At 53.1% G+C, this 27,698-nt stretch overlaps 2 protein-coding genes across 4 annotated transcripts; both read left to right on the top strand.

Moving 5' to 3' along the window:
• Positions 1-11,595: 11,595 nt before the first annotated feature.
• Positions 11,596-14,943, top strand: CHKB (choline kinase beta). Its single transcript, XM_028115479.2, has 11 exons — positions 11,596-11,993; positions 12,209-12,317; positions 12,589-12,702; positions 12,906-13,039; positions 13,345-13,440; positions 13,604-13,662; positions 13,745-13,826; positions 13,954-14,062; positions 14,208-14,311; positions 14,552-14,633; positions 14,781-14,943. The coding sequence occupies exons 1-11, from the start codon at positions 11,650-11,652 to the stop codon at positions 14,853-14,855; spliced, it is 1,308 nt and encodes a 435-aa protein (XP_027971280.1). The 5' UTR covers positions 11,596-11,649; the 3' UTR covers positions 14,856-14,943.
• Positions 14,944-16,088: 1,145 nt separating this feature from the next.
• Positions 16,089-23,307, top strand: CPT1B (carnitine palmitoyltransferase 1B). 3 transcript variants are annotated; one of them, XM_028115482.2, is made up of 18 exons: positions 16,090-16,306; positions 16,697-16,836; positions 17,131-17,308; positions 17,535-17,636; positions 17,822-17,959; positions 18,057-18,134; positions 18,796-18,903; positions 18,978-19,062; positions 19,560-19,755; positions 20,052-20,237; positions 20,325-20,430; positions 20,515-20,631; positions 20,974-21,138; positions 21,217-21,351; positions 21,430-21,582; positions 22,131-22,244; positions 22,686-22,778; positions 22,972-23,307. In XM_028115482.2, exons 1-18 carry the CDS (start codon positions 16,166-16,168, stop codon positions 23,053-23,055), a joined length of 2,319 nt encoding a protein of 772 aa, XP_027971283.1. In that variant the 5' UTR covers positions 16,090-16,165; the 3' UTR covers positions 23,056-23,307. The 3 variants fall into 3 exon arrangements, with proteins under 3 accessions (XP_027971281.1, XP_027971283.1, XP_087881581.1); XM_088025455.1 differs by having other exon boundaries at positions 17,131-17,398; XM_028115480.2 differs by having other exon boundaries at positions 16,089-16,306; positions 21,217-21,582.
• The last annotated feature ends 4,391 nt before the right edge of the window (positions 23,308-27,698 follow it).

Genomic DNA, 27,698 nt, shown 5'->3' with positions numbered 1-27,698 from the left:
CACCCCATGATACTCAATTAACTTAAAACTTTCATTTTAGAACTTCCATCTGGAGCTTCTTTTCTTTTTTTTTTTAAGATTTTATTTATTTATTCATGAGAGAGAGAGAGAGAGAGGCAGAGAGAAAGGCAGAGGGAGAAGCAGGCTCCCAAGGAGCAGGGAGCCCGATGCGGGACTCGATCCCAGGACTCCAGGATCATGACCTGAGCCAAAGGCAGACGCTTAACCATCTGAGCCACCCAGGCGCCCTGGAGCCTCTTTTCAAAATGTTTGATTATTCTTCATAGTTTCTTAGTTGCTGCACATATTTTCAACCTTGCCTTTTATTACTTAAATTATATTGAAAATAGGACTTTTATAATACATTTGATAATTCTATTACCTGAAATGTGCTGTCTGTGGTTACTGCTGGTTTACTGTCATGATTCCTCATTATCTTGCTGCTTAATTACTTTTTTTCTTAACTTAGAGATGCTCGTTAGCCGTGGGATTGTATTTATGGGAAACTCTGTGGCCTAGGAAAAAGGTAGGTACCATCAGAGACAATTTGTGTTTGCTTCCACCAGACCAACCTGAGATCACTCTATATTCAATATTCCATTGAAGTTTTCTTGGACCACCCTGACCATATGAATTTGAGCTGACAACCTCTATGAGGGCCAGACTCTTGTTCTAAATTTTCAGCATCTTGGGTGCCTGGGTGGCTCAGTCGTTAAGCATCCGCCTTCAGCTCAGGTCATGATCCCAGGGTCCTGGGATCGAGTCCCACATCGGGCTCCCTGCTCAGCGGGAAGCCTGCTTCTCCCTCTCCCACTCCCCCTGCTTGTGTTCCTGCTCTCGCTGTCTCTCTCTGTCAAATAAATAAATAAAATCTTTAATTAAAAAAATAAATAAATAAATAAATTTTCAGCATCTTTGTCTCTTTCTGTCTCTGTCTCTGTCTCTGCCTCTCTCTCTCTCTCTCTCACACACACACACACACACACACACACACACACACACATTCACTTTGCCCCAAATTTGAAACAACTTTCTTTGCAGTCCCCAAAGGGCAGAGTATATCTTTAATTCACCCTTATACTGAGGGTTTAACTCTTTGAAGTCCATACTCTGTAGAGGATTGGTTTCTTATTAAATTCTCCTCCTTGAGCAGGCTCTTTGATGTGTCTCTGTCTTCTACATCTCAAAGGATACATATTTGTTTCCTAGGGCTACCATTAAAAAGTACCATAAAGTTGGTGGCTTCAAACAACAGAAATTTGTTCTTTCACATTTCTGGAGGCTAGAAGCCCCAAATTAACACGTCAGCAGGACTATGCTCTCTCCAAAGGCTCTAGGAGAAAATGCCCCCTTACCTCTTCCTATAGCTTCTGGTGGTTGCCAGTTCCTTGGTTCATAGATGCATCACTCTAATCTCTGCCTGTGTTGTCACATGATCTTCTCCCCTAGGTTTTTGTGTCTTATTTCCCTCTTATTATTATAAAGATACCAGTCACTGGATTAGGGCCCAGTCTAATCCAGTGTGATTTTATCTTAACTAATTTTATCTGCAAAGACCCTATTCCTAAATAAGGCCACTTTTTTTTTAAGGTAGGTTGTACGCCCAACATGGGGCTTGAACTCACAACCTCAAGATCAAGAATTGCATGCTCTATGGACTGAGCCAGCTAGGTGCCCCAATAAGGTCACATTCTGAGGTTCTGGGTGGGTATGAATTGGGGGGACACTATTTATTTATAGCATAGACTATAAAATCCCAAATCCAAGTTCTCTCAGTTGACCCAATGCCTCTGATCAAAAGCGGCGTGCAGCACTTCACTTGCCCCTCTGGCCTCCCATTTTATTTAATCCCTTATTTTCTTACTAGATCATCGGTGATTTCAGAAAACACTTTTTTAGAAAATAGTTTTCCTACATTTTTTTATTGAAGTATCATTGACACAATGTTACGTTAGTTTCAGGTGACAACATAGTGATTCGACAAGTCTGTATGTTGTGCTCATCACAAGTGTAGCTGCCACCTGTCGCCATGTGATACTATCACAGTATCACTGACTGTATTCGCTGGGCTGTACCTTTCATCCCCATGACTTACTTATCCCATAACTGGAAGCCTGTATCTCCCACTTCTCTTCACTCATTTTGCCCTGCCCCCTACCCCCACCCCTCTGGCAACCATCAGTTCGCTCTCTGTATTTATGGGTCTGTGTTTCTCTTTTTGATTATTTGTTTTGTTTTTTAGATTCCACATATAAGTGAAACTATATTGTATTTGTCTTTCTCTGTTTGACTTATTTCACTTAGCATAACACCCTTGAGGCCCACCTATGTTGTTGTAAATGGCAAGATCTCATTCTTTTTTATGGTTGAGTAATAGTCATTATATATATTATATAAATATATATATAATATATATATGCCACTTCTTCTTTATCCATTCATCTATCAGTGGACATTTAGGTTGCTTCCATAGCTCGGCTATTCTAAATAAAGCTGCAATAAACATATGGATGCATATTTTTTTTTTGAATTAGTGTTTTTGTTTTCTTTGGGCAAATACCCAGTACTAGAATTACTGGATCATACGGTGTTTCTATTTTTAATTCTTTGAGGAAACTCCATACTGTTTTCACAGTGACTGCACCAGTTTGCATTCTCACCAACAATGTACGAGGATTCCTTTTTCTCCACATCCCTGTCAACACTTGTTATTTCTGGTTTATCCTTGATTTTAAAACATTTTCATTAGGAAGTTCTACTTAGGAATCTAGTTTTCCATATTACATCTCCATTCATCTTATGAAACCCCCCGACATGTAAGACTAGCTCAAGAAAATTAGTGAATTATGTGTCTATTTCACTTATGAGCATATATACAAAAGTCCCAACGAAATACTAGATAATGAAATTCAACAGTTTATATTTGTAAATGCATTCTGATCACATGGGGTTTAACCCAGAAATCCAAGGATGGCTCAACATCTCACTTTCACTTCCAATGGTAATCCGACACATTCATGGACTAAGAGAGAAAACTTGCATGATCATTTCAATAGATGTGAATTTTAAAACATTCAACAGTTATTCATTATTTTTTAAATGGCTTCCAGCCATTATTGGAATAACAGCTATCGGACTTTCCTTCCTTCCAAACAGGGTGGGGAGGAAACCCCAGGAAACGGAACAAAATACAAAATATATGAAGCAACTATTTTCTTTTCTTTTTTTTTTTTTATAGTTGGGCAATTTATTTAGGGAGCAACTATTTTCAAACATTGGACAAAGGACAGCACAGAATTGTGGTCCCTAAGATAAAGGGAATCAATGACATAAAACCTACAATTGCCCTGGTTTTCCGTACAGAGGAACTTCCTGAATGCAGGGAGGAGAGTCCAATCAGAATGTGGCAGTCCTGATGAGTTTAGAAGACAGAGTCAGAGTTTGGAGAGGCCAGGGTATTTAGAATTTTCAGATAACAGAGAGAGACAGACAGACAGACAGAAGAGTACTAGAGAGAAAGGATCTACTCAAAGAGATCCAGAAATCTACAATAGGGTCCCCCAAGTTATTCTACACAAGCAGCCTGCAAGCAGTGCCCTCCCCAGATGTGAACATGAAGCATAACAAAGAAGAACATCCCAGAGGACAGCCAGGAGCTATCAACACAAGGAACTATCTCTTCTTCCAGGGTAGGGAGTCTTCATTATTCATGCTTAATAGGATTTGGAAATTGCCTTGGACCATAGACTGTTATATATTTCCCATGTTGCCTTTTATAAATAGAGGTTTTACTGTTTTACCCTACTCTTACTTTCTCATTGTGTATTTGGGACACATAAAATATTTCTCAGTTTATAAATCACTGAATTTATAAACTATTGTACATTAATTATGTTGGGAGGACAGAACATATCATTTCATTTTAAATCACGGAACCACAAGGATCTACAACAGACCTTTTGAAACAAACTGCACATAACTCAGAGAACCTAAACTGTGAGCTGGATGCTGCAACTGGCTGGAACTTTTACAAATGATCTCCCTTAGGGATAAAGTGAGTTTGTTCCAGTTGTAGGAGAGTGCATATAGCCAAATGAGTGGACTACAGCAGAAACTGCCAATTGTCCCCCAGTGTCTATTCTCCTGGTCGTCTGTAATTTTGGAATCCCTGACTTTGCGTCAGGCATTTAGCCCTCCAAATTTTTCAGGACTCCTTGCTGCTAGTGGCATGTGGCATGTGGCATGTGGCAGCTCCCAGGTATTTCCCCGAAGAGACTGCTGGCCCAAGGTGTTTGTGCCCACCCTTATCCCTGCCAGCTAAACGCTGGAAGCGCTTGTTGGAGCGGTCATCTTGGAGCATGAAGTAACTTCGGGAATGGAGGACATAAAGGCAGAACAAGATAAAAGGAACGTGGATCCTTACAGGGCTTCATGGAAAAGAGCCACCATTCAAGCCCAGGGCCGGCAGCCTCTAAACTTTTGCATGAGAAAAATAAAATTATCTTATGTAAACTGCACAACATTGTACAGGTCGTGTACTGTGTAAATCCAGGGACCCCACTTAGTGTATTCTATGTGTTCAACCACGCACAGCATCACTAAAATTTCCCTTTTACTTAAGACACTGTTATTCTGGCTCCTTGTGATTCATGGCCAAATAGTATCCTAATTGCTACAGGGCATAAATTGGGATAACCAGTTTGGGGAGAAGCTTAGCAATACTTAGTAAGACCGAAAATATGCATATCCTATGATCCCTATAATACACAATTACAGAGGTTCTCAAAATACGGTCCCTAGATCCTGGAGTCTCTAAAGGTCAGCAAGGTCAAATTTATTTGTGTGATACTGAAGTGTGACTTGCCTTTCCACTGTGTTGACCTTTGCATTTATGGTGCAAAAGCAATGGCTAGGTAGCACAAATCAAGGAAGTGGTACCAAACGGTAACAGTAATCAGCAAATTCTTCACTGCCACATGGTTGGGGGTTGAGGGGAGGAAAAAGCAATTTTACTTAAGAATTTCATTGATTAAGCAATAAAAAACTACTAATTTTATTGTGTTGACACTTAATATTCAGGGTGATGGCGTAAAGGACCACATACTGAAGTACAACAGTGTCATAGCTACTTACACAAATATTTATCTGGGCAGCTGAACTTGCCACTTTTTTCATGAAACTCTATTTTTACTCAAAAGAAAATTGACGAACTATGTTTATTCTGACTTGCATACCCTACAGACACTTCCTCAAAAATGAATAAAGTCAGCGTGTGACTTCAAGGAAAAGAACTGAAAGTATTTGTTACCAATAATAAAATTTGAGCTTTTAAGCAAAACCTAGAATTTTGGAAAACCTTTGTCTATCACCAGGAGCTTAAAGTTTCCCGAAGCTTAAATATTTTTTGATATTATATAAGAAAATGTGTCAAAATTTGGAAGATCTACATAACTCAGTGAACCAATATTTTCCACATAACTCAGTGAACCAATATTTTCCAAATGACCAATGAAGGCATGATGTTTCAAAATTATACGTAAGTAAAAGATCCATTCAGCGTGAACATACCATACTTCAAGTATGCAGGCAAAGAAATGAAATCATGTCCAAGGGAGAAAAATTAGGCAAGGGCTCAACTTTTCAGCTGCAACACCCGGGACTGGAGCACCATGGAGCAAGGAGTTGGAAGTTCAAAGGGAAAGAACTGTGGGGGGCTGAGAAAACTGTGTCCCAAAGGACGTCCACATCCTAATCTAGAACCTGTCCATGTGACCTTATTTGGAAAAAGGATCTCCACAGAAGTGATGGAATTAAGGGTTTGGAGATGAAGAGGTGATCCCGGATTACCCAGGTTGGCCCTAATGTGATCACGAGTGTCCTTACAAGAGAAGCAGGAGGAGATCACATAGTCAGAAGAGAGTAAGCAAAGCTGCCCCCGGAGGCAGAGCCTGGACAGGAGCCGCCACAGGCTGAGGAGCACCTGCCCCCAGCAGATCCCAGGAGAGGCAAGGAGTGGATTCCTGCCTCCAGAAGGAGTGCAGCCCTCCCGGCCCCTGGACTCCAGCCCCGTGATCCTGATTTCAAACCTCTGGCCTCCAGAACTGGGAAAGAATACATTGCTGTTGTTGTAAGTCAGCAAAACTGTGGTAATTTGTTATAATGGCAATAGGAAACTAACAGTGACCCAAGAATATCAATCCTGGCAAGCCGTTATTCAGTCACAAGCATATGGCTGCTAATTGAGTCATGGGCATAAATGAGACCAATTAGGGTTCACAGCCCTAACAGACCCAACACATATCAAATATTTTACACCCCTTCACCATCTTAAAAAGAAATTCATAACACAATCTATCTAACATATTTTTTAAATCAACATAATGGACTAATGAAAGGAAACAAAAGAGAGGAGACTGGTGGCCATTATATACATGACAAATCCATTCCAGCACATTCTCACCTTCTCACGGTGCAGGCCACCAGAGAATCCAGGCTGCATTCAGCCCACTACACACAGTTATGACTAATCCCAGGGCTTTAGCCAAAACACTGAATCCAGAATCTCTTTGGAGTAAGTACACTGATGTCGATAAGTTTGAACTAATCTACAATTAGTTCTTGGCTTTTTACCCTTGTAATCCATCCCCACACATATTCTCCAGTATCTTTTTGGGGATATGAATTGGCAAAAATCTTTGTTCTTTTACCATGTGTCTTTGTTTGGGTTCTTTGGAAAGCAGAGCCTATGACAAAGACTTGGGTATAAGTGGTTTGTTCAGGAAGTGATCCCATGAAACAGAAGTGAGGGAGGGGGGGTGAGTGAGAAGAGAAAGGAGAAATCACAACTTGGTGTTCCTGAGGTCACAGCTCTGGGTAACAACCCTGACTTCACCAGGGCCTTCTGAGAAGTGTACAGAATGCCTCCTAGGATTGTCCAATTATTCACCCACTGCCTCCTGTCCCCAGCCCCTGAGGTTGCCTCCAGAGACCTGGGCTGTGCTGGTATGCAGGCCAAGTGGGCTCCTGTGGTGCCAGAAAAGGGCTGGGGCAGACCGTGTAGACACATGGCAGGTGCCTGAGATGCAGCTCTGCAAATCCTCTGTAATTAAAGGTATGCTGAGGGCATCAGTCAAGACCAGCTCTTACAGCCCTCAGATCTACTCGGACACCACATTAAGTCCAGTCGGTCATGAGTCTTCGAGGAAAAGGCTGGTCACCACCTCCTCTACACAAACCTTAATACAACAAAAACAGTCCACACAACTGCAGCTGCTCCTGAGGCTCTAACTGATACTCATTATCTCCCTTCTCCACCTATGCTAGACTTCCATCGCCCTCAGCCATCATTTCATGGAGTTACCCAGACTTTCATTCCTTGGGGGTTCCGAACCCTTGGTTGCCTTGCCCTTGGCAGGCTGAGGCTGATGAAAATGCCTTTTCAGTTATCACTTGGCATGTAAGCAACCAGACAGACCCAGGTAAATGTTCAAAGTGCCAAACAAACTCTTGATGGCCCCTAAGTAGCAGCAACCCTATCTCCTCATAATCATCCTCAATTATCCCCTCCTTCTTTGTCTGCTGGTTCACAAGCATGAGAAGCTCAAAGTGACCTTATGGAATTTTCAGACTGAGGCTCAGTGGGGGTGACCTTCCCTCAAACCAGTGGAGGTCTCATCATGGAAGTGTTCCCTGCCTGGGAACCAGGAGCCAAATCCAGCGGAGTTTAATGTTACAGAGACAGAATGTGCAAATTCTATGAATGGGTCACTGAAAGTGATGGTGAGAGATGTCCCAACACCTGGGTTCTTAGGTTTGTGTCTTTGTTCCTCGATCCATATATTTTATCTACTGGGGCACAGCACCATATACTGGGCTTTAATTCAGTGTATATATCCCACCTCCTCAGGCTACTGTCCCAGAGCTGAGACATTTGCTAAGTCTTTAAGAGTTCACTCCATCTTTCTATTAGATGGGCTGCTTGCGGATAATTCAGGATATTAAAGCAGTGGCTCCCATGGCAATTCATACATTGTTGTATTTTTTTCACTGTAAAATGAGTTCCTTGATCCAAAGTAACATTATACATGACACCATGTTGGTAAATCAAGATTCTCTAAGGTCTGGATAGTGATACTACTCTGAGACATTGTGCATATGCGGATATGGGAAAGCAAACCCATATCCAGAGCAGGTGTCAATTCCAGTAAGGGTGAATCAATGCCCTCTCCTGGGTGGAAAGGATCTGCTGAAACCAACTTGTCACTGAGTCACCTAGGGATGGTGCCATATCAGAGCTCAGCATTGATCTTGGCTACTAAGAAGTCAGAAATTCAGCCACAGTAACAATTAGGCAAGCCTTGATAAGAGAGCGCCCACGTTAGTGGATGTAACCAGCACTCCTGCCACCATGGCAACTCCATTCACGGGCCTACCATACAAGCACGGGGGCAGCCAAGGACAGAAGCTGGCTGACATTTGTCCATTCACTTTGTCATTCAGTGACCCCTCTGCAGTGGGTATTAACATGAGACACAAAGATGTACACATTTGTGATGTCTTCCATAGGCTCATCTTCTTTCCCAGACTTGTCTCCAGTATTCCCCCCTTGTTCTTTCCAGGTCCCTGGCCACCCAGCAAGACATCTGTCACCACTCAGATCCTTAGACCGCAACCCTGTCCCTACAAAGTGGATATTCAAGGGTACTGCTCAAAGCTCTGCCCTCTGGAGGATTTCCTCTCATTACTTTCCTTTAGAGCCACTCTGAAAGGGACTGTAATTCAGCAGTGATTCATTTTAAGCTTATATCAACACGTCAAGTCGACCTACCTGTGAACCAGATCTGAATTTTTCTTCCTGTCTCCTAAGAGAGAGGCATCGGTGCAACAAGGTAGGAGACATGGGGGCCACAGCCACCTCTTCCTGTAAATGACTGGTGCTCTCTGGACAAGCTTGGACCCAACTCTTTTTCACTGTGCAGTGAATTGCTACTGAGCCTGCCTAACCTATTGACTTCATGGATCTGTCAGTATCTAGCTCAGGACAGGCAGATGTGGTCACATGGTCATCTGGTGCCCCTTAATCAGGCACTAAGTTTCTACTTGGGTCCAGCAGTATGCCAGAAGCTGCTTTCAACTGGGGAGTAGTTCTCCACTGCAGCAGGCATGGTTTTGCTTCAAAACCCTCAGAGTGTGCACTGCAAATCTGTGGGAGCATGCCAAAGGTGTCATACAGAATCCCTATTTACGCCAGATAAGGCCAACCCTAACCCACTGGTTCTGCTAAGTGGCAGGGGAACCCATCTTCTACTCTGGGTCTACCGGGGCCTCCCCTGGTTTGGGCACCACTCAAAACTGGCAGTCTTCCAAGTCACTCAATAAATGGGTCAGAACAGTATTCCCAAGTATGCTGACTCCAAAGTCCAGAGGTACATCAAGTGCCATGCCTCCTTCTTTGTGATAAGGATGCAAGATGCAACAACTTATCGTCATATTGCCCTACAGTGCACCCTGAAAACTTCACTGATGACAGGCTCCATGACTACTGATGGGTTCCTTCTCATCCTCTGATCAGCATTGTCTTATCAGGGGCAGAGCACTTGTCACTTCCTTCTTCACCATGTCCAGTTAGCATGATGTGATCAGTGTTATGTGGAAGTCTGGATGATCAAGAGCTCAATGGATTAAATTGTGACAGAGAGCAGGAAAGTTAAAAGCACCTTGAAGTGAGATAACGGATATGTTTGGCTGTTCTTCCCATACAAATGTGAACTGCTTTTAGGAACTTACTCTCTGCTACTGGAAATTGAAAAGAATGTTCACCAAATCGATAATTGCATTATCAGGTGCCAGAGGTGAATTGATTGGTTCCAGTAAAAATATCTCAACTAATACAGCTACTGTGATTGGGGATACTACTTGGCTAAGTTGGTGGTGGCTCACCACCCTTTACCTGAATCCATCTGGATTTTGCAGAGGCCATTCAGGTGAACTGAAGATGTAATGGGGACCACCACTTTGTCTTTGAGAGTGACACAATCTCTGCGATCCACCAGGAATGCAGCATTGCTTCCAACTTACTACCCTAGAGGGGTAGGTGGTGTGGGGGTAGTTTCAGGGGTTCCCACTGTGCTCTTCCTACCATGGTTCATATTCCACAGGTCAGGCGTCAGGATCTGCTCACTGCTAGGTATGATGATCCCAAGTATGCACTGGGACCAAAAAGGTAACCACAGGACTCGGGCCAGGATTCCATTTATCAGCTGACTTCCATAGTCCCTGCTCTAAGCAGGGGCTCATGATGTCTCAGGTGCCTTGGCACAAGTGTCTCAGATTCTGTTTCTAAGAGCCCATGAAAGGTCTGGATAGTCCCTTTCCAAAGTAAGTTGTTAAGCAACTCTAGGTCTCTCGGGGGAAGGACTGGAGGACTATTTTTTTTTTCATATACTTATGGTGGCATTGGAGGATCCTTCCTTGAAGGACCAAGCCCCCCTTTCAAACAGTGGGCTCCGGGTCTCAGAATTGGCTCAGATTTAAACAGAGTAAGTGATCATGATTTTCCACTGCAGCAACGGACATTTGCCTTCTGATCACAAATTCTTCATTTCTTTCTGGTTATTCAAATCAAACAACACTCCAGTCAGCTGCCCATCTGTTTCACCCCAAGAACACGGTGGTCCAGCAAGCACTGCCCCAGATCCCTGTGGGTCAAGTCTTTCTGGTTGCCACTCTGGTCTCTTCTGGTTGCAGGAGGTATGTACTTAAGGTGGGACTCAATCAAGGTGGGGTGAGTCTGATTGGTCTTCAAACTGCCCAGGTGGGCCAAGGAGACGTCTGCTCCAAGGTGAGCCTTCTCCTGGGTTGGATTTTCTACCTGGCCTAGATCTGGAGGCAAGAAGGGTAGCGGAGTGGGGCGTGGAGACATTAATTGCAAACAGGGCAACAAGAACCTCGTCTCAGAGGTGCGCTTCAACTAACAAGAGAGCCTCAGCGGTGATCAGGGATTTAAGGCACTTGGAGTCATCGGAACTGTCCCAGGCGTCCCAAACTCTCATTCACTCATCAGCAAATGTTTACTCATTTAGTACATTCTCTACTCCCTGGTGGTGAGTCACACACTCTCCTCCTCCAGGTGTGACCCACACTCACTCAGTGGTTCTCTTCCTTGCTCGACTGCCCCCGGGACTGGCGGGGCGCGGGGGGCGGCAGATCTGTCCACTGAGGGGCCGCCGCCGCTGCCTGCGCGGCGCCGTGCGCTCCCGGAGCCCAGCGAAGGTCTCTCCTCCCCCGCACCTTCCCGGGAACACCTGCCCTCAAGCACCTCCCCGGCCCTCTCCCGCCCGCCCGCAGGACTGCTCTCCGACCTCGGGCTGACGCACCACCTCGCCCACGTGACCCGCCTTCGAGACACGCCCCAGGGCCGCGCGCCCATCGGCTCTCGACGCTTCTGGTTGGCCCACGTCGTCCACTCACAACTGCCTGTCTTTGGGGCGGCCCCGCCCAGAGAGAGAGGTCATTGGTGTTCGCCCCGAGTAGGGGCGGGACACGGCGGAGACGCGCAGAATTTGGCCTTCGGAAAGGGCCCCCGACCAGGGTCACGGAGAGAGCCGAGCGGCGCCGCAAAAGGCCGAAAAGAGCCGGAGAGACCCGAGTATGACTGGAGAAGAGCAGGCTGGCCGGAAGCAGACCCGAGCTCAGCCGGAAGGAGCCGAGTCCGCCCGAAGGGGCCTGAGCGCGGCTGGACGTTGGGCTGGGCTTGGCCCAGCCGGCGCCATGGCTGCCGAGGGGACAGCTGTGGCCGGAGGCGGGGCTCTTGGCGACCGGCTGGCCAAGGACGGCTTGCAGCAGTCTCAGTGCCCGGACGCGGCCCCGAACCGGCGTCGCGGCTCGTCGCTGTCGCGTGACGCCGAGCGCCGAGCCTACCAGTGCTGCCGGGAGTACTTGGGCGGGGCCTGGCGCCGAGTGCGGCCCGAGGAGCTGAGGGTTGACCCCGTGAGGTGGGAGGTCAGGGGTCAGCTCTCCTGCGCCCGCACCGGGGCCAGGGTTCGAGCTTGGGCCCTGGGGACCCCGCGTTGCTGCGGCCCCGGCGTGCGGGGCAGGGGGGGCAGGGGCGGGGCCGGCCTGGCCCGGACTGGACGTGGGGCGAGTCCGGGGGAACCGGGGGCAGGTGCCGCCGGCCGCGGGCTGAGCGCACCCTGGTGTGGGTCTGCAGCGGAGGCCTCAGTAACCTGCTGTTCCGCTGCTCGCTGCCGGACTACCTGCCCAGCGTTGGCAAGGAGCCCCGGGAGGTGCTGCTGCGGCTGTACGGGGCCATTCTGCAGGTGAGGAGGGAGCGAGGGCCGCAGTGGCCCCTGGCTTCAGGACCTGTCAGCGAGCGTGGCAGGTGGGATTCTCCCCATTTTGCGGCTGAGGACGCGGAGGCCCCGGGGCCAAGTAACTTGTAAATCCTCCTAGAGCCTGGCTCTGGCGTCTCCAGGCAATAGAGCAAGAAGGGGGTGGGGGGGCGGGATGCCGGGAGGAGAAAGCAGACCCTTCCGTGTTTTCCTCTGGACCCTCGTGACTCTGCCGCCTTGGTTGTCCATCTTCCTTCAGGGCGTGGATTCCTTGGTCCTTGAAAGTGTGATGTTCGCCATCCTGGCAGAGCGGTCGCTGGGGCCCCAGCTCTATGGAGTCTTTCCAGAGGGCCGGCTGGAACAGTACATCCCAGTACGAGCCCAGCCCGGCCCTGACCTTCCCGAGGCACTTCCTGCCCCCAACCCCTCTCCCCCTTTCCAGTGTTTGCCCTCATGTCCCTTACCCCAGGTAGGGCATTTTCCCCGAGACCCTGACTTCCTCCCCCACCCCCATTCCCCACCCCTTCCCCCTCCTGCCCCAGCCCCCTCACCACCCTGATAGGTTCCTGGGTGCAGAGCCGGCCACTGAAAACCTGTGAGCTTCGAGAGCCGGTGCTGTCAGCAGAAATCGCCACGAAGATGGCCCGGTTCCATGGCATGGAGATGCCGTTCACTAAGGAGCCCCACTGGCTGTTTGGGACCATGGAACGGTGAGTCAGGAGCCTTCTCAGGGCTCCTGCACACCTGTTCTGAACCCTAATGTTGGCAGTTACTACACTGGGCTGCAGCTGAATGTGTCCATGACTGTCCAGTCCTCCAGCTGAGTGGATCAGGTGTCCCAGTGTCTAGCATGGAACTCTCACACAGAACAGGCTTCCAAATAAGGCAGACAAGTCAGAAAAATCTGCCAGATAAGTCCTACAGTGACAGGAGAACGGGTAGGACAGCCTGGCCTGGGGAAATAGGAGGTAAGAAGGGATAACAGAGGGAGTATATCTTCTTCTTTGGGCTTCAGGTACCTAAAGCAGATCCAGGACCTGCCCCCCACTGGCCTCCCCCAGATGAACCTGCTGGAGACATACAGCCTGAAGGATGAGATGGGCAACCTCAGGTGAGAGCAGGGAGGGAGAACAGAACACAGGAACCAGTGCCAGGCGTCTACTGGGGTACCTCCCCAGGATTTACTGAGGGCTGGGGTCAGGGCCTGGCCCCCAGGTGACTGGCCCTCCTCTAGTCACTCCTGCTCAGGACCCATGCCCCCTGTTCCCCTGCAGGAAATTGCTAGACTCTACCCCATCGCCAGTGGTCTTCTGTCACAATGACGTCCAGGAAGGTAGGAGAAAGCATCGGCAGCTCCTAAGGTAAGGGGGGCCAGAGGGCCCTGGAGTGACCACAACTCCACCCCATTCCCCCAGGGAACATCTTGTTGCTCTCAGAGCCAGAAGACACCGACAGACTCATGCTGGTCGACTTCGAGTACAGTAGTTACAACTACAGGTGAGGCTAAGAGGATGGTCTCCATGGGTCTGTTCCCACAGAAGCCTGGAAAACAGACTAGGCCTTCCTCTCTGCATCCCAGCTGCCCAGGGTATTTGGGGACTGAGTGTCCACCTTACTCCCCCAGGGGCTTTGACATTGGGAACCATTTCTGTGAGTGGGTTTATGATTATACTCACGAGGAGTGGCCTTTCTACAAAGCGCAGCCTGCAGACTACCCCACCCGGGGGCAGCAGGTATGTGGACCAGAGGCTGGGGAGCAGGACCTGGCCTGTGAGGGAGGAGGAGGGGGTGAGGTCTGGAAAGAATGGTGAGAAAGGGTGTGCACTGGGAAATGCTCCACAGTCTCCCCATTTCCTGACTCTCATCTGTCAATCTCAGCTCCGTTTTATTCGACATTACCTGGCAGAGGTCAGGAAAGGTGAGACCATCTCCCAGGAGGAGCAGAGGAAACTGGAAGAAGATTTGCTGGTAGAGGCTAATCGGTGAGGAAAGATGGGTGGGGCAGCGGCAGAGCAGGATGCAGAGGAAAGGGGGCTGAGGAAGAGGCAGTCAGGCCAACTTCTGGGACTGCAGGTGGGGGCAGAGAGTGGGAAGTCAGGACAGGGTTGGAGTTAAGGCAGTGGGGGAGAGGTTTGAGCTTTGGGGCTTGACCAGCCTCAGGGATGGGATCCAGGTAACCCCAAGTGTGCTCTGAACCCCTCTGTTTTTCCTGCTTTCCGTAGATATGCTCTGGCATCCCATTTCTTTTGGGGTCTCTGGTCTATCCTCCAGGCGTCTATGTCCACCATAGAATTTGGTTATTTGGTAAGTAACCCAGATGGGTGAGTTAGGTGGGAGGAGGGGAGCAGCAGGGTTCTCCAGGAGATCTGTGGGCAGACTTGGGGCCGGGGGAGAGGCAGGTGGTAGTCCCAAGCCTTCTCACGGGTTTGTGGGGTGGGTTTCCTTCCCTAGGAGTATGCCCAGTCACGGTTCCAGTTTTACTTCCAGCAGAAAGGACAGCTGAGCAGCTTCCACCTCTCATCTTGACTCTCCAGTCCCCAACTCCTCAGATCGCTCCTGGAGCCTCCAGGGCAGGACCTTGGAGGGAGGGGCAAAGAGCAGGAGGCTCTGGGGACTGGGCTGAGCCCTGGAGTGAACCTGGGGTTGAGGATGCTGACCTCTCCCCCACAGCAGGGAGATGGTAGGAGAGAGCCCCGGGGCTGTGTACCTGAAGACAATAAACAAGCTTTCTTCTTCACACCCTGTCCTAGCTCTGCGGCAGAAAGTACCAACCTGGAATGCACACAGATTGACAAATGACCACTGCTCTGAGCCTCACTGTCCCCCTTCTGAAAAGCATGGCTATTTGGTGCTCTGGGCGTGAGAGAGTGGTTAAGGGTCCCCTCTGCAAGTTGGAGTCCCCTGCCCTCACCCTCCTTGGCCCCAGCTTAGAAGTGACACACATTGGAAGGATTTGGGTGTGGGGCTGGGGAGTAATGGGGGTACAAAGGGCACTGGGGTGAGGCTGCCCAGCCCCGAGCACTGGAGATCAGGGGACAGGCAGCACAGCTGACTCTCTGATGACCTTTTCCCTATATTCAGCTATTTTTAGCTCTGATGCTACCATCCTCACGTGAGACCCTTTGGCCCCACACCAGGTTCCCAGACCTCCGCCATCTCAGCTTGCAGAACCCCGGCCCGCCCCCACTCCTGAGTCCCACCACACAGAGGACAGGATTCCGGTTGCCGCCCCACATCTGTTTTCTCAACCCAAATTTGGGAGTGGGTGTCAGGTTCCCGGTGAGGGCGGGGCGGGGATGGCCTGAAGGACATGGGGACACGGGCCAGAGCCACTGGCCCCACACGCGGACCGGAGCGAGCCCAAGCCGTGAGTGGCGTGGGGGGCGGCACAGGAACCCCCGTCGGGCTCAGAGGCCTAGACCAGAGCAGGGGGCGAGGGCGGTGCGGGGCCCCTCGCGCAGTCGGGGCTGTCTGCCTCGCTCCGGGCCCACTCTTCTTCTCGAGATGCGTCTCCCCCCACCCGGAGGCAGCCCTTCACTGTCCTCGGGGCTCCCGAAGATCTCCCGGCTCGACCCCCTTCCCACCGCTGCACCACTGTGGCGGAGCCCGCCCGGAACGCGGGCGCGAGGGTCCGCCGGCCGTTGGTCAGGCTGCCGGGCCGGGCCCGAAGCGGGAGGAGGGCCGGGGGCGGCCGCTAGCGCGGCGCGGGTGCGGGCGGGGGCGCGGCCAGGCCGGGGCGCGGGGGGCCTCCGCGCTGAGGGCGGCCGGGGGTGGGGCCAGCCCGAGCCCGCCCGCGCACCCTCCTGCCCCCTCCCAGGTGACGGCCAACCTCCAGGATGGCGGAAGCGCACCAGGCCGTGGCCTTCCAGTTCACGGTGACCCCAGATGGGGTCGACTTCCGGCTCAGTCGCGAGGCCCTGAAACACATCTACCTGTCTGGGATCAACTCCTGGAAGAAACGCCTGATTCGCATCAAGGTGGGCGCGGGTGGTTCTGGCTTCCTCCTCCCAGCAGGTGCAGATTAGAGTCTGCCCTGAGGCAGAGGCCAGGTGTCAGCGACTGCCCCATGGTCAAGACCTCCCAACCCCACCTTGGCTGGCAGCTCGGCTGGGTGACCGGCCCTAGCAGGGCAGAAACCAGAGGGGTGCTCAAGGTGCAGAGGGGAGAAGGGTGTGCAAGGAGTAGCAGTGAGACGCAGTGAGCAAGTGGGGGCTGCAGGTGCGGGAGTGGGGAGGAGGGGAAGACCAGACAGAAGGAGGAACAAGAGCACAGCAGGTGAGGGAGGAAGAAGGCCTCCCAGGCAAAGACCAGGACCTCACAGGTGCCTGCTCACTCCTGCTGTAAGTGTGCCTCTTTCTGCCCCCCAGAACGGCATCCTTAGGGGTGTGTACCCTGGCAGCCCCACCAGCTGGCTGGTCGTCATCATGGCAACAGTGGGTTCTTCCTACTGCAAGGTGGACATCTCCATGGGGCTGGTCGGCTATATCCAGAAATGCCTCCCTGAGGGGTAAGAAGCAGGGCTACAAGAGAGGGCCGGGCAGGCTCCAAGGCCAGGGTTCCTGAGCTGGGCACATACAGGATAATAGCCATTGGAGGTCCTAGGGGCAGCCCTCCCTGGGCGCCACCATCATCTGAGTCGCACATTTTGTAAGTTGGTAGTAATGCATTCAGACATGAGTGTGCCCAGGAATGTTCATCCGCGCCTCCCCCAAGCTGGTTCACAACCATCAAAACTGCAGTCAGAATTTCCCTGAGGCAAACCCCAAGTGAACCCCCTGCAGCCCTGTCCCTTCTCTGACAGATGTGGCCCCTACCGGACCCCACAGACCCGGGCACTTCTCAGCATGGCCATCTTCTCCACGGGGGTCTGGATGATGGGCATCTTCTTCTTCCGCCAAACCCTGAAACTGCTTCTTTCCTACCATGGTTGGATGTTTGAGATGCATGGCCAGACCAGCCACTTCACCAAAGTCTGGGCTGTGAGCAGAAGCCGGTGGACGGGTTCAGGCATCTGGTTTGAGACTCCGGGGGCCTCATTTTGGGTTCTAAGCTGGAGGGGGCGGGGGGCAGTCAGGGCACTGGTGCCTGGTGCATAGGGTTGTCTTGGTTCTGAGGGGCGGGGGCCCAGCTCCTCAACTGTTTGCGATTTGTTTCCAGTATTTCCCCTGGTTCTCACCAGAAACATTCTCTGCTCTGTATGCCCAGATCTGTGTCCGCCTTCTGTCCAGCCGGCGGCCCATGCTCTACAGCTTCCAGACATCCCTGCCCAAGCTTCCTGTGCCCAGCGTGCCGGCCACAATTCAGCGGGTAAGGGCCTGAATCAGACATCCCGGTTGGGCAGGCTAGGCTGGACTCAGAGGACTTCTCCAGATTAAGGGACTGTTCCTTGCAAAGAGCAGGGTTGAGAGCAATGGGGCTATGTTGGCAGAGGGTGAGGACAGAGATAGTCATTGCTGTTTGGCCCCCACGCTGACAATGACTTGGCTGGACAGTACCTGGAATCTGTGCGGCCCTTGATGGATGATGAGCAATACTACCGAATGGAGACACTGGCCAAGGAATTCCAGGACAAGACCGCCCCAAGGCTGCAGAAGTATCTGGTCCTCAAGTCATGGTGGGCAACTAACTATGTGAGTCCCCTCCTGGGCTTACCCTTACCCCCCTTGTGTCAGGGGCATCTGTCCCCTGCCCTTTGCCCCAGCCCCAATTCCTCCCTTCTTCCCGCAGGTGAGTGATTGGTGGGAAGAGTACGTGTACCTGAGGAGCAGGGCGCCCCTCATGGTGAACAGCAACTACTACGTCATGGTGCGAGCGGGCCTGGGGGTTGGGAAGATGGGGGAGATCCTAGAAGAACAGTCAGGAAGCAGCTTCAGGGCAGCAGGGGTACTGAGGATCTGGAGAATCCAGTAGTCCCCCAGCCTGACACTGTCACTCTCAGAGTCCCCCCGGGTTCACTGCCCTGCCCAGCCCAGGTCACTGTCAGCCCCTAACCCACATGACCAGCTCTTCTCCCACTCCCAGCACATGCCTCTGAACAGTCACAGGTCTACACAGCATGCCCCTCCTCTCCCACTGTCCAAAACACATTCCAAGTCATGTGCCAAAGTTCCCTCCTCCACAAAGCTGTCTAGCTAACTATTTACGTACAACTTGCCCATGTCAGAGGTTTTAAACTGTTTTTCAGTTGTGGGAACTCCTTTCTCAATGCAAAATAAACAAAACACAAACAAATAAAGTAGGTTATGACAAAACAACTCCAAAGATTCAAGCCGGGCAGAGGCATGATGTGATCAGTTATGCGTTTCATCTCTGGCAGTGCACCCTGACTGTGTGTACAGGAGGGACTGGGGAAAGGGGTCAGGACCCCTCAGGTCCTCAGGCAGGGAGACCCAGGTGACACCAGGACAGGGAGGTGTTGCTGTGCATCTCTGTCACACCACGTGCAGGCTCTGCTCTCTCTCTGCAGGAATTTGTGCTCATCAAGAATACAAACGTACAGGCAGCCCGCCTGGGAAACATCGTCCACGCTATGATCATGTATCGCCGTAAGCTGGACCGTGAAGAGATCAAGCCTGTGAGTTGTGTGGGACTGAGGGCGCGACGAGGAGAGGAGGCCCGAGTCTGAGCCATGCTGCGCCTCCCTCCCAGGTGATGGCCCTGGGCATTGTACCCATGTGCTCCTACCAGATGGAGAGGATGTTCAACACTACTCGGATCCCAGGCAAGGAGTCAGGTACTGGGCCGTAGCCAGGTGCCCATGCTGGGGCCGCCAGAACGGAGGTTCCTCCCTCCCAGCTCTGGGCCTACCATGGCCAGGCACTCTCCTATCTCCTCGCCCATCACCAAGCGTCCTGGGCATCTCAGGGTCACATAATGGGGAAAAGTATTTGGTTTGTGACCAACACCAGACACCTCCTGTTCACAGGTATGATGCTGGTGCTGGGACCCTGTGGGGCCTGGAATGGAGCCCCTGCTCTCCAGGCCTTCCAGGGCAGGGAAAGGTGGTCTGAGTAAGGAGTAGCAAGAGGGGTAGAGCTTACCGGGAGCCCTTCACGGGCCTGTAGAGCAGGGGCTGCTGCTTGCAGAGGGCCTGGTTCCTGACGCTGGGACAGTGTGTGTAATTTCTAGAGCTTCAGCTTCCTCTTCTGTGCAGTGCTTCGTGGGGCTGTTGGGGTGGAGTGGGAGCAGGGAGGTGTGCCCTGCCTCAGCCCTCCCTGGCTTCTGTCCCAGACCTGCTGCAGCACCTCTCCGACAGCAGGCACGTGGCTGTCTACCACAAGGGCCGCTTCTTCAAGGTGTGGCTCTACAAGGGCTCCCAGCTGCTCAAGCCTTGCGACCTGGAGATGCAGTTCCAGAGGATCCTGGACGACCCCTCCCCACCTCAGCCTGGGGAGGAAAAGCTGGCTGCCCTCACTGCAGGGGGAAGGTACCAGGGCCCCACAAGGAGGGGAGCTCGGCCCTGCATGCCACCCTGGAACTTGGGGCCAGAGGCATGACTGAGGGAGGGCCGTGCTGGCATGGCATCCTCAAGCCAGGCCCCGCAGTAGCGAAGGGGACTGCGGCCAATGGCAGCCCGCGCATCTAGCCACCTCTGACTGGGTGGGGGCTGGGTGGGAGTGTGTGGAGGACCGGGGCGCCTGCCAGGACAGCCCTACCAGGGCCTGGGAGGTATCCGCCACCGCCCACAGTGACCCCATGCTCACCCTGCCCTTGTGCCCCCAGAGTGGAGTGGGCACAGGCACGCCAGGCCTTCTTCAGCTCTGGCAAGAACAAGGCTGCTCTGGATGCCATCGAGCGTGCTGCTTTCTTTGTGGTCCTGGATGAGGAGTCTCACCACTATGACCCCGAAGACGAGGCCAGCCTCAGCCTCTACGGCAAGGCCCTGCTGCATGGCAACTGCTACAACAGGTGTGGCGCCCCAGCCCCGCGGCAGGTCCCCCCGCTCCTCCACCCACCTCGACGCCCTCCCTGCATCTCCTGTCTCCTTCCCTGCAGGTGGTTCGACAAGTCTTTCACTGTCATCGCCTTCAAGAATGGCCAGCTGGGCCTCAACACAGAACACGCGTGGGCAGACGCCCCTATCATAGGGCATCTCTGGGAGGTAATGGGCCCTGAGTGGGGTCCTGCAAGGCAGGCTGGGTGCAGGGCACGAGGGTGGCTTCTCAGCCTGATCTTCTCCCTGCAGTTTGTCCTGGGCACTGAAACCTTCCACCTGGGCTACACGGACACCGGGCACTGCCTGGGCAAACCGAACCCCATGCTTGCAGCTCCCCAGCGGCTGCAGTGGGACATTCCTGAGCAGGTGTGCAGGCCAGGAGGGGACAGGGATGGGCATGCAAGACTGGCAAGTACCTGGGATGCTCTCAGGGGGAAGGGACAGGAGCTTCTCAGAGTCCAGACTGGCCACGGTGAGAACAGAGATCCTGGGACCATCGGGTGGTTAGTGAAAGACGTGAGGTGTGAGACTCGTCCATGGAGCACCCGTTCGTGTCTCCCTCTTTCCACAAAGCCCAGTGTGGCCTCTGGGGGCTGAGGCCCCTCAGGTTGTCCTCTGTGTCCGAAGACGTTGAAGGCTCACTGAGACCTGCCCAGCCTCGGTGCTTGGAGAGCTCTGCCCCCAGCTGACCCTTCCATATCTTGGCAGTGCCGGGCAGTCATCGAGAGCTCCTACCAGGTGGCCATGGCGCTGGCAGACGACGTGGAGCTGTACTGCTTCCAGTTCCTGCCATTTGGCAAAGGCCTCATCAAGAAGTGTCGGACCAGCCCGGATGCCTTCGTGCAGATTGCCCTGCAGCTGGCCCACTTCCGGGTAGGGGCCCTACTGGGCTGCTGAGGGGCAGGGTGGCACCAGCCCCACCTGCCAGATTCACCTCTCTGTGCTCCTCAGGACAGGGGCAAGTTCTGCTTGACCTATGAAGCCTCCATGACCAGGATGTTCCGGGAGGGACGGACTGAGACCGTGCGTTCCTGTACCAGCGAGTCCACGGCCTTTGTTCAGGCCATGGTGGAGGGGTCCCACATGGTGAGCCCCCCACACCCTCCACCTCCTGCCCGCCTTGAGGAGCAGGCTACTCTTCACCACTCCACTTCTGCTCCCCAGAAAGCAGACCTCCAAGATCTCTTCCGGAAGGCTTCAAAGAAACACCAGAACATGTACCGTCTGGCCATGACAGGGGCTGGGATAGACAGGCACCTCTTCTGCCTTTACCTGGTCTCCAAGTACCTGGGGGTCAGCTCCCCCTTCCTGGCTGAGGTTAGCACTGTTGGCGGGTGTGTCCTCTGTCCCCGTGCCCTCTCTGAGGGGGTGTGGCCTGTCCTCTGTCTGGCTAGGTGTCCCACTCCACACCCCCTCCAGGCCTGTGGTCCTGCTTCTGAGTAGGAGTCTTCCCTCGCAGAGCTGGTGGTTCTCACGAGGGTGGACAGACAAACACGTGGCTGTCAGGTGGTGACGGCACTCTGAGAAAAGCGAAGAGGCTGCAGGGTCAGGCTGGGCAGAGGGTCCAGGCAGAGGAAACCCCCAGCCCGGCGGCGCTGAGACTGGGGCGTGGGTGGACAAGGTGCAGCAGCAGGAGGGGAGGGAGCAGAGCCCAGGGAGGGACAGGCTGGTAGGAGAGGACATGGGCCTCAAGGGTTTTGTGCAGATGCTGTCATGGTGAGAACAGACCGGAGGCCGTATGGCAGCAGTCTAGAAGTTTGCGCACCTGCTCATGCTGGTGCTCAGGCACCACCTGTCAGCAGGTAAGGGCTGAGTGCATGGCATTTCATGCATGGTGTCTCACTGCTGTGATCTCCCTGTTGCAGGTGCTCTCAGAACCCTGGCGTCTCTCCACCAGTCAGATTGCTCAATTCCAGATCCGTATGTTTGACCCAGACAAGTACCCCAATCACCTGGGTGCCGGTGGTGGCTTTGGCCCGGTAAGTCCCCTTGAAAGGGGGATGGATGAGCAGGAGTGGACCCCAGGGGTCTCAGTAGAGAGTACAGAGCCCTGAAGTCAGACCAGGGGTGGGAGCACAGCCCTGGGCTTGCCCTGCCTGGAAACAAAATGGGTAGCTACCAACCCAGATAGACAGGCGCCTCAAGGAGCTAAAGACACTCCCTGGAGAGGGGCAGTGAGCGTGAGCCTCCTGAGAGAAACACAATATCCTGGATCCCTGGTAGTGTCTGGATCTGCAGTGGGCAGAGCCCCTTGGTTTTCACACTGTTGCCTGGAAATGTTCCTGACCTCAGGGGAAATGCAGCATCTGGGGCAGGCCCCTTCCTGGGAAGCTTGTGGGAACAGCAAGCCTGACATCAGCTTGGCTTTCACATCTGCAAAGTTTGGTTTACCTCTTCTTTACCACTCGTGCTGCCCTCAGGTGGCAGATGATGGCTATGGGGTTTCCTACATGATCGCGGGCGAGAACACCATCTTCTTCCACATCTCCAGCAAGTTCTCAAGCTCAGAGACAGTGAGTCTCTCCTGCTCCTGCTCAGGCCTGAGGAGGGGGTGCCCCCTGGGGCCCTGTCTGGCTGGGGAAGGGCCCTTGGTTGTGAGGACAGAGGGACAGGGGCTCACCTAAAGCGTTGGTCTGAGCTTTGGCTCAGACCCTTGGTTGTGAGGACAGAGGGACAGGGGCTCACCTAAAGCGTTGGCTCCCACAGAATGCCCAGCGCTTTGGGAACCACATCCGCCAAGCTCTGCTGGACATCGCTGATCTTTTCCAAGTCCCCAAGGCTGACAGCTGAGGGCTGGAGAAATGCCAGCTGCCCTTTCATGCCCACATTGTGGAGGAAGGGGCCTGGGGTCGGCTCGCAGGCACGGGGGTGACCACGCACAGGTGTCCAGGCTCCAAGGACAGCTCTGGCAGCAGGCACTCCCCAGGCAGATGCTGCTCCCTGGGGGCCCAGGTGGTGGAAGTGGGGTTGGAGCAGGGAGGGAATTTTGATTCTTTTTCTTGCTAGATACTAATAAAAATAAACCTCTGTAATTCTCTCTTAGCTCTTAGGTACCTTTGTTTTGTTTGGCAACTAGGAGGCCCTCCCCTGCCAAAGCTCAGACCAGAGAGGTAGCAGGGGGAGGAGATGGGGCTGGGAGACTGAGAGGCTTGTGACCTACTTTGAAATGCATGTCTCTCCTGAGGTCACCACTGTCCACACCCACTTGGAATAAATTCTTGCTTCAGAACCTTCACCTGTTCCCTGGGGCCACTTCTATTTGTCTGCCAGAGAGTGGGGCCCAGCCGCTGTCTCCATGAACGGTCATGCCCTCTGCATGCCTCTGGGCTGGAGCACCGCCCTGTGGAGGCCCACGGCCTACTCCTGGCCATAGTCAGCATGCCAGGTGGTCATGTCTGTGAGAGCGCACACAGTATAATCTGGAGCAACACATGCTTCTTCCCTCAGGTTGACTTTTTACATTAAAATAACATTAAAAGTAAACAAAAAAACGTTTATGGAAAGTATAAGTAGGCACTTAATTACTATTGCTAATTAGCATGCTAGAAGGAACCTAGATCTTGGCACTCTGCTTGTTGCTAAGAACCCAGGAATGAATTCGATACAGTCCTGGGCCTTCTCTTATGAAGCACTGTTGATTGAGCACCCACCGTCTGCTTGGCTCTGTGCTGGGGATTCAGTGGTGAACGGGGCATCTGCCACATGGAATTCATGATTGGGCGAAACAGGCATGGATCAGGGGATGGAGTGACTGGCATGGAAACCAGGAGGCTTTTTGAATAATTCACTTAGTACTTATTGAGTGCTCTAGTGTGCTAGGCACTGAGCTACAGCAGTGAATAAAACTGGCCCAAACAGTCCCTCCCTCTGGGGCTTAGAGTCTAGTGGGGAGACAGGCATTAAGCAAGAAGAATGAGTGAATTATATAGTAAGGCAGATGGTAATAAGTGCCAAGGGGAAAAGTAAGGGGAGGGAGCAGTGGAGGGGTGGGTGGCAGTTTCAGACAGGGTTGGGAAGGCAGGCCTCCCTGAGCAGGGCCATCCGACTCAGACCCAAAAGAAGTGAGGGTGCAAGGGCAGCACATCCCTGGCAGAGTGGACAGCCAGGGCCAGAGCTTCCAGGTGAGAGGAGCTGGCTACAGTGCAGGAACAGCACCAGAAGGGCTGTGGCTGGCATGGAGGTAGTGGGAGCAGGAGGGGACAGGTGGGTTAGGGCATCAGGGCTTCAGGTGCCAGGCTCGGGCTTCTCTGAATGATGGGAGAAATCACTGAGGTGTGAGCTGAGGGTGATCTAATCTGTCCTAAATTTTAATGGGATCATTCTGGCCAACCAGAATGACATTCGAACAAAGTAGGGGGCAGTGAAGACCGAAACAAGGAGACCTGTCCATGCTACTCGTGGTGGGGGGTGGGGTTTGGGAGAAATGGCGGGGCTTAAACTACCAAAGGGAGACTCAGGACGCCAAGAATGTCAAAGGTAGGTCTAAAAAACCTGATAGGGAGGCATCGAAGATTATTCACACTTTCTCCTTTGGGTGCTTGGATGATATTTTTAAATGTTGAGTTTGATGTGCCTATAGGAAGTATTCGTGAAAATGTCTCAAACTCCTCAAAAGATAAATTGAAAACTAAGGAGTTGTAGGCTCCTGTAGCAGCTTTGAAGAGAGCTCCTGAGGTATTCCCAGGGCAGAGGCTCCTAACCACATTTGAGTCTCAGTGAGAAGCTTATAAATCTAAGCTCACAAAATGTTAACGCTCCATATCAGAGCTTTCTTAGGCTTCCAGAAATCTCTTCACAGACCTCTGCCACTCTGGGTACTTGTGTAACCTACCCTGGCAGAGCAGTGAGCAGAGTCTCCCAAAAAACTGGCTTTTCGTTAATGTTGAAATCCAAAGGTTTTTTGTTGTTGTTTTTTGTTTTTCAATCAGATTTGTTCTTGGTTAAAATAAGTAAGAGGAAAAATCATAATGCTAAACCAAGGTAAAAACCTCTGGCGACAACCCATCAAACCTGAATAAGCTGGGGCGCCTGGGTGGCTCAGTCGTTAAGCGTCTGCCTTCGGCTCAGGCCATGGTCCCAGGGTCCTGGGATCGAGCCCCACATCGGGCTCCCTGCTCCGTGGGAAGCCTGCTTCTCCCTCTCCCACTCCCCCTGCTTGTGTTCCCTCTCTCGCTGTGTCTCTCTCTGCCAAATAAATAAAATCTTTAAAAAAAAATAAAACCTGAATAAGCTACTTGTACACCTGGGGTTTGCAGATCTGCACTAGTTAAGGCTGGCAGCCAGAACAGACAAATCCTGACATCATCATGGCTTAACCCAATAGAAGTTTAATTCTTGTTCAGTTGGCTGAGAGGGAGACTCTGCTCATACCATTATTCAAAGGCAGGCTGACAGAACAGAAGCCCTCCCTTCCTCAAGTCAGTCCCAAGTTGCCTTGGACATCAACATCCAGCAGGTGTATGGGGAAGAGAGCAAGAGGATCCGGCCGGGGAGGGATCCGGCCGGGGAGGGATCCGGCCGGGGCGGGGGGGGGTGCCCCGAAGAACTTCTGACCACATCCACTAGCCAGAGCTCATATTGCAAGGGGGGCTGGAAAACGCAGTCTGGCTATGTGACAAGGATATAAAGGAAACATTTGGTGAACAGTTAGCTGGTTTCATGGGAAGGCCGGACTGACATCCTCAGGCTTCCTGAGAGCCTGTCCTTGGCCTGGGCTCTGCAAGGCACGTCAGCCTGCCTCATCTGCTAGGCAGGGTATCCACGGCCCTCCCAGCCCAGCCCAGACGACCTTCTGAGTCTCCTCCAACCCCTCCTGAGCCCAAACCACATTCTCCATTCCCTAAAGGAAGCTTTTCCACGCCCTTGCCCTTGCCTTCGATGAAACTTCTGCCTGGAATGCTATGTCGTTTGTCATCCTGGTAAACTCCTAGACTTTCCTGAAGCTGCCTTCATTACCCATCGGAGCTACTCCTGATTCATGGTTTTCTGCGGTGCTATAACAGGAATCAGCTCTGGGCAGTCCGAGCAAAGGTGGACTGAGTACAAGTGTGCAGGGTGGCTCACAGGTGGGGACGGACAGCCAGGGAACCAGGTCCAGAAGGGGCATGGCCTCAGCACATGGGCAGATCCTCTGTGCCCAGAACCGTCGGGCTCAACTCTAGCTGTGTCTCCTCCTCTGCAATCAGTCTGCTAACACTCAGACTCCCTGAGAGAAAGTCCAGTTTATGTGGAATCAAAACTGAAGTTACCAACCTTCCGAACTGGCTTCTGTCCCCCTGCGCCGCCCCTCGGCCAGTGGTATCGCCCTCCGGCCACCAGCTCACTCCTTTCTCCCTCACCGGCCACATAACCCAGCCCGGTCAAGTCAGCCTCTGAATGGCTTTGACTTCGGGTCCTTGCTCCGGCGCGGCCACCCGCAGGCGGTCCACATCTCCAACATCACTCGGCCGAACAGCCTGCTCGCCTCCCCTCCAGCAGCCAAGAGAGACCCCGTCACCGTGTCGCCCCCTGCTTCCTGCCCTCCCCAGGTGCCCGTAGCCCTCTAGAGACTGAGCGCCTTGCCCCCGCCGGCGGAGGCACGCGCCGTCTCTGCGGTCTGGACCACCGCGGTTTTGGGGCGGTGCGCTTGCACTGCCCGCAGGCCGGCGGTGCCTGGGGGCTCTTCGCAGCCGCAGGAACTCCGGTCCCTGCCCCACCTCCCGGAGCCGCAGCTTCCTGCTCTGCGAGACAGACGTAACAGTGTCCGCCAGCACGTCGTCGTCAAGACGGAGCACATCCGGGCACAGCTAACTGAACACATGCTTACTAGCCCCCGCGGGGCCGCGTGCTGTCCTGGACACCGGGGACACAGTGGTCGGGGGACAGGGCCCCGCGTGCATGGCCTCGCACTCATGAACCACGGAGAGGAAGGCAAGGATCAGGTCCACGAGGGCACCTCCCTTCAGTTCGGCTCTCCAGCCACCACCTCAGCCAGGGCTCGGTCGGGCGAGACCAGCCGGGGCGACCCCGCCCCTTGCGCTCTGGAGACCAGCCAATGAGACCTCGAGGCCGAGACTCTGGACCAGCCAGAGGGCGGCACACTCACGTGTTTGCGGCCCAGCCCCTTCCGCTCCCGGAGACTGGCCAATGAGGGCGAGAAGCCATCTCCGGGGGGCGGGTCTGGTAACGGAAAGGGGCGGGGTGCTGTGCCCCGCTCCCGCCGCGTGCCCCCCGCCACGCAGGTGGGCCACGGATCCCCACGCGAGCGCAGGCTGTGCCGGAGGTGAGCGAGGCCGGCCCAGCCACGGGTTCCAGGCCCTCCCTGCGCGCCCTGACCCCCCGGGGCCACGATGTCCTCGAGCTGTGCCCGCCGCCTCACCCGGTATCCCCACCTCACCCGTCCCCTAGCTGCGGGCCGCTCGCCGCCCCCCACACCCCTCCTCGCCCCCATCCCC

The sequence above is a fragment of the Eumetopias jubatus genome, unplaced genomic scaffold (assembly GCF_037043125.1).
Source record: "Eumetopias jubatus isolate StellerSeaLion01/CBP00866 unplaced genomic scaffold, mEumJub1_p1.0 scaffold_8, whole genome shotgun sequence".
Lineage (NCBI taxonomy): Eukaryota > Metazoa > Chordata > Mammalia > Carnivora > Otariidae > Eumetopias > Eumetopias jubatus.
This window is presented reverse-complemented; position numbering and strand designations above follow the sequence as displayed.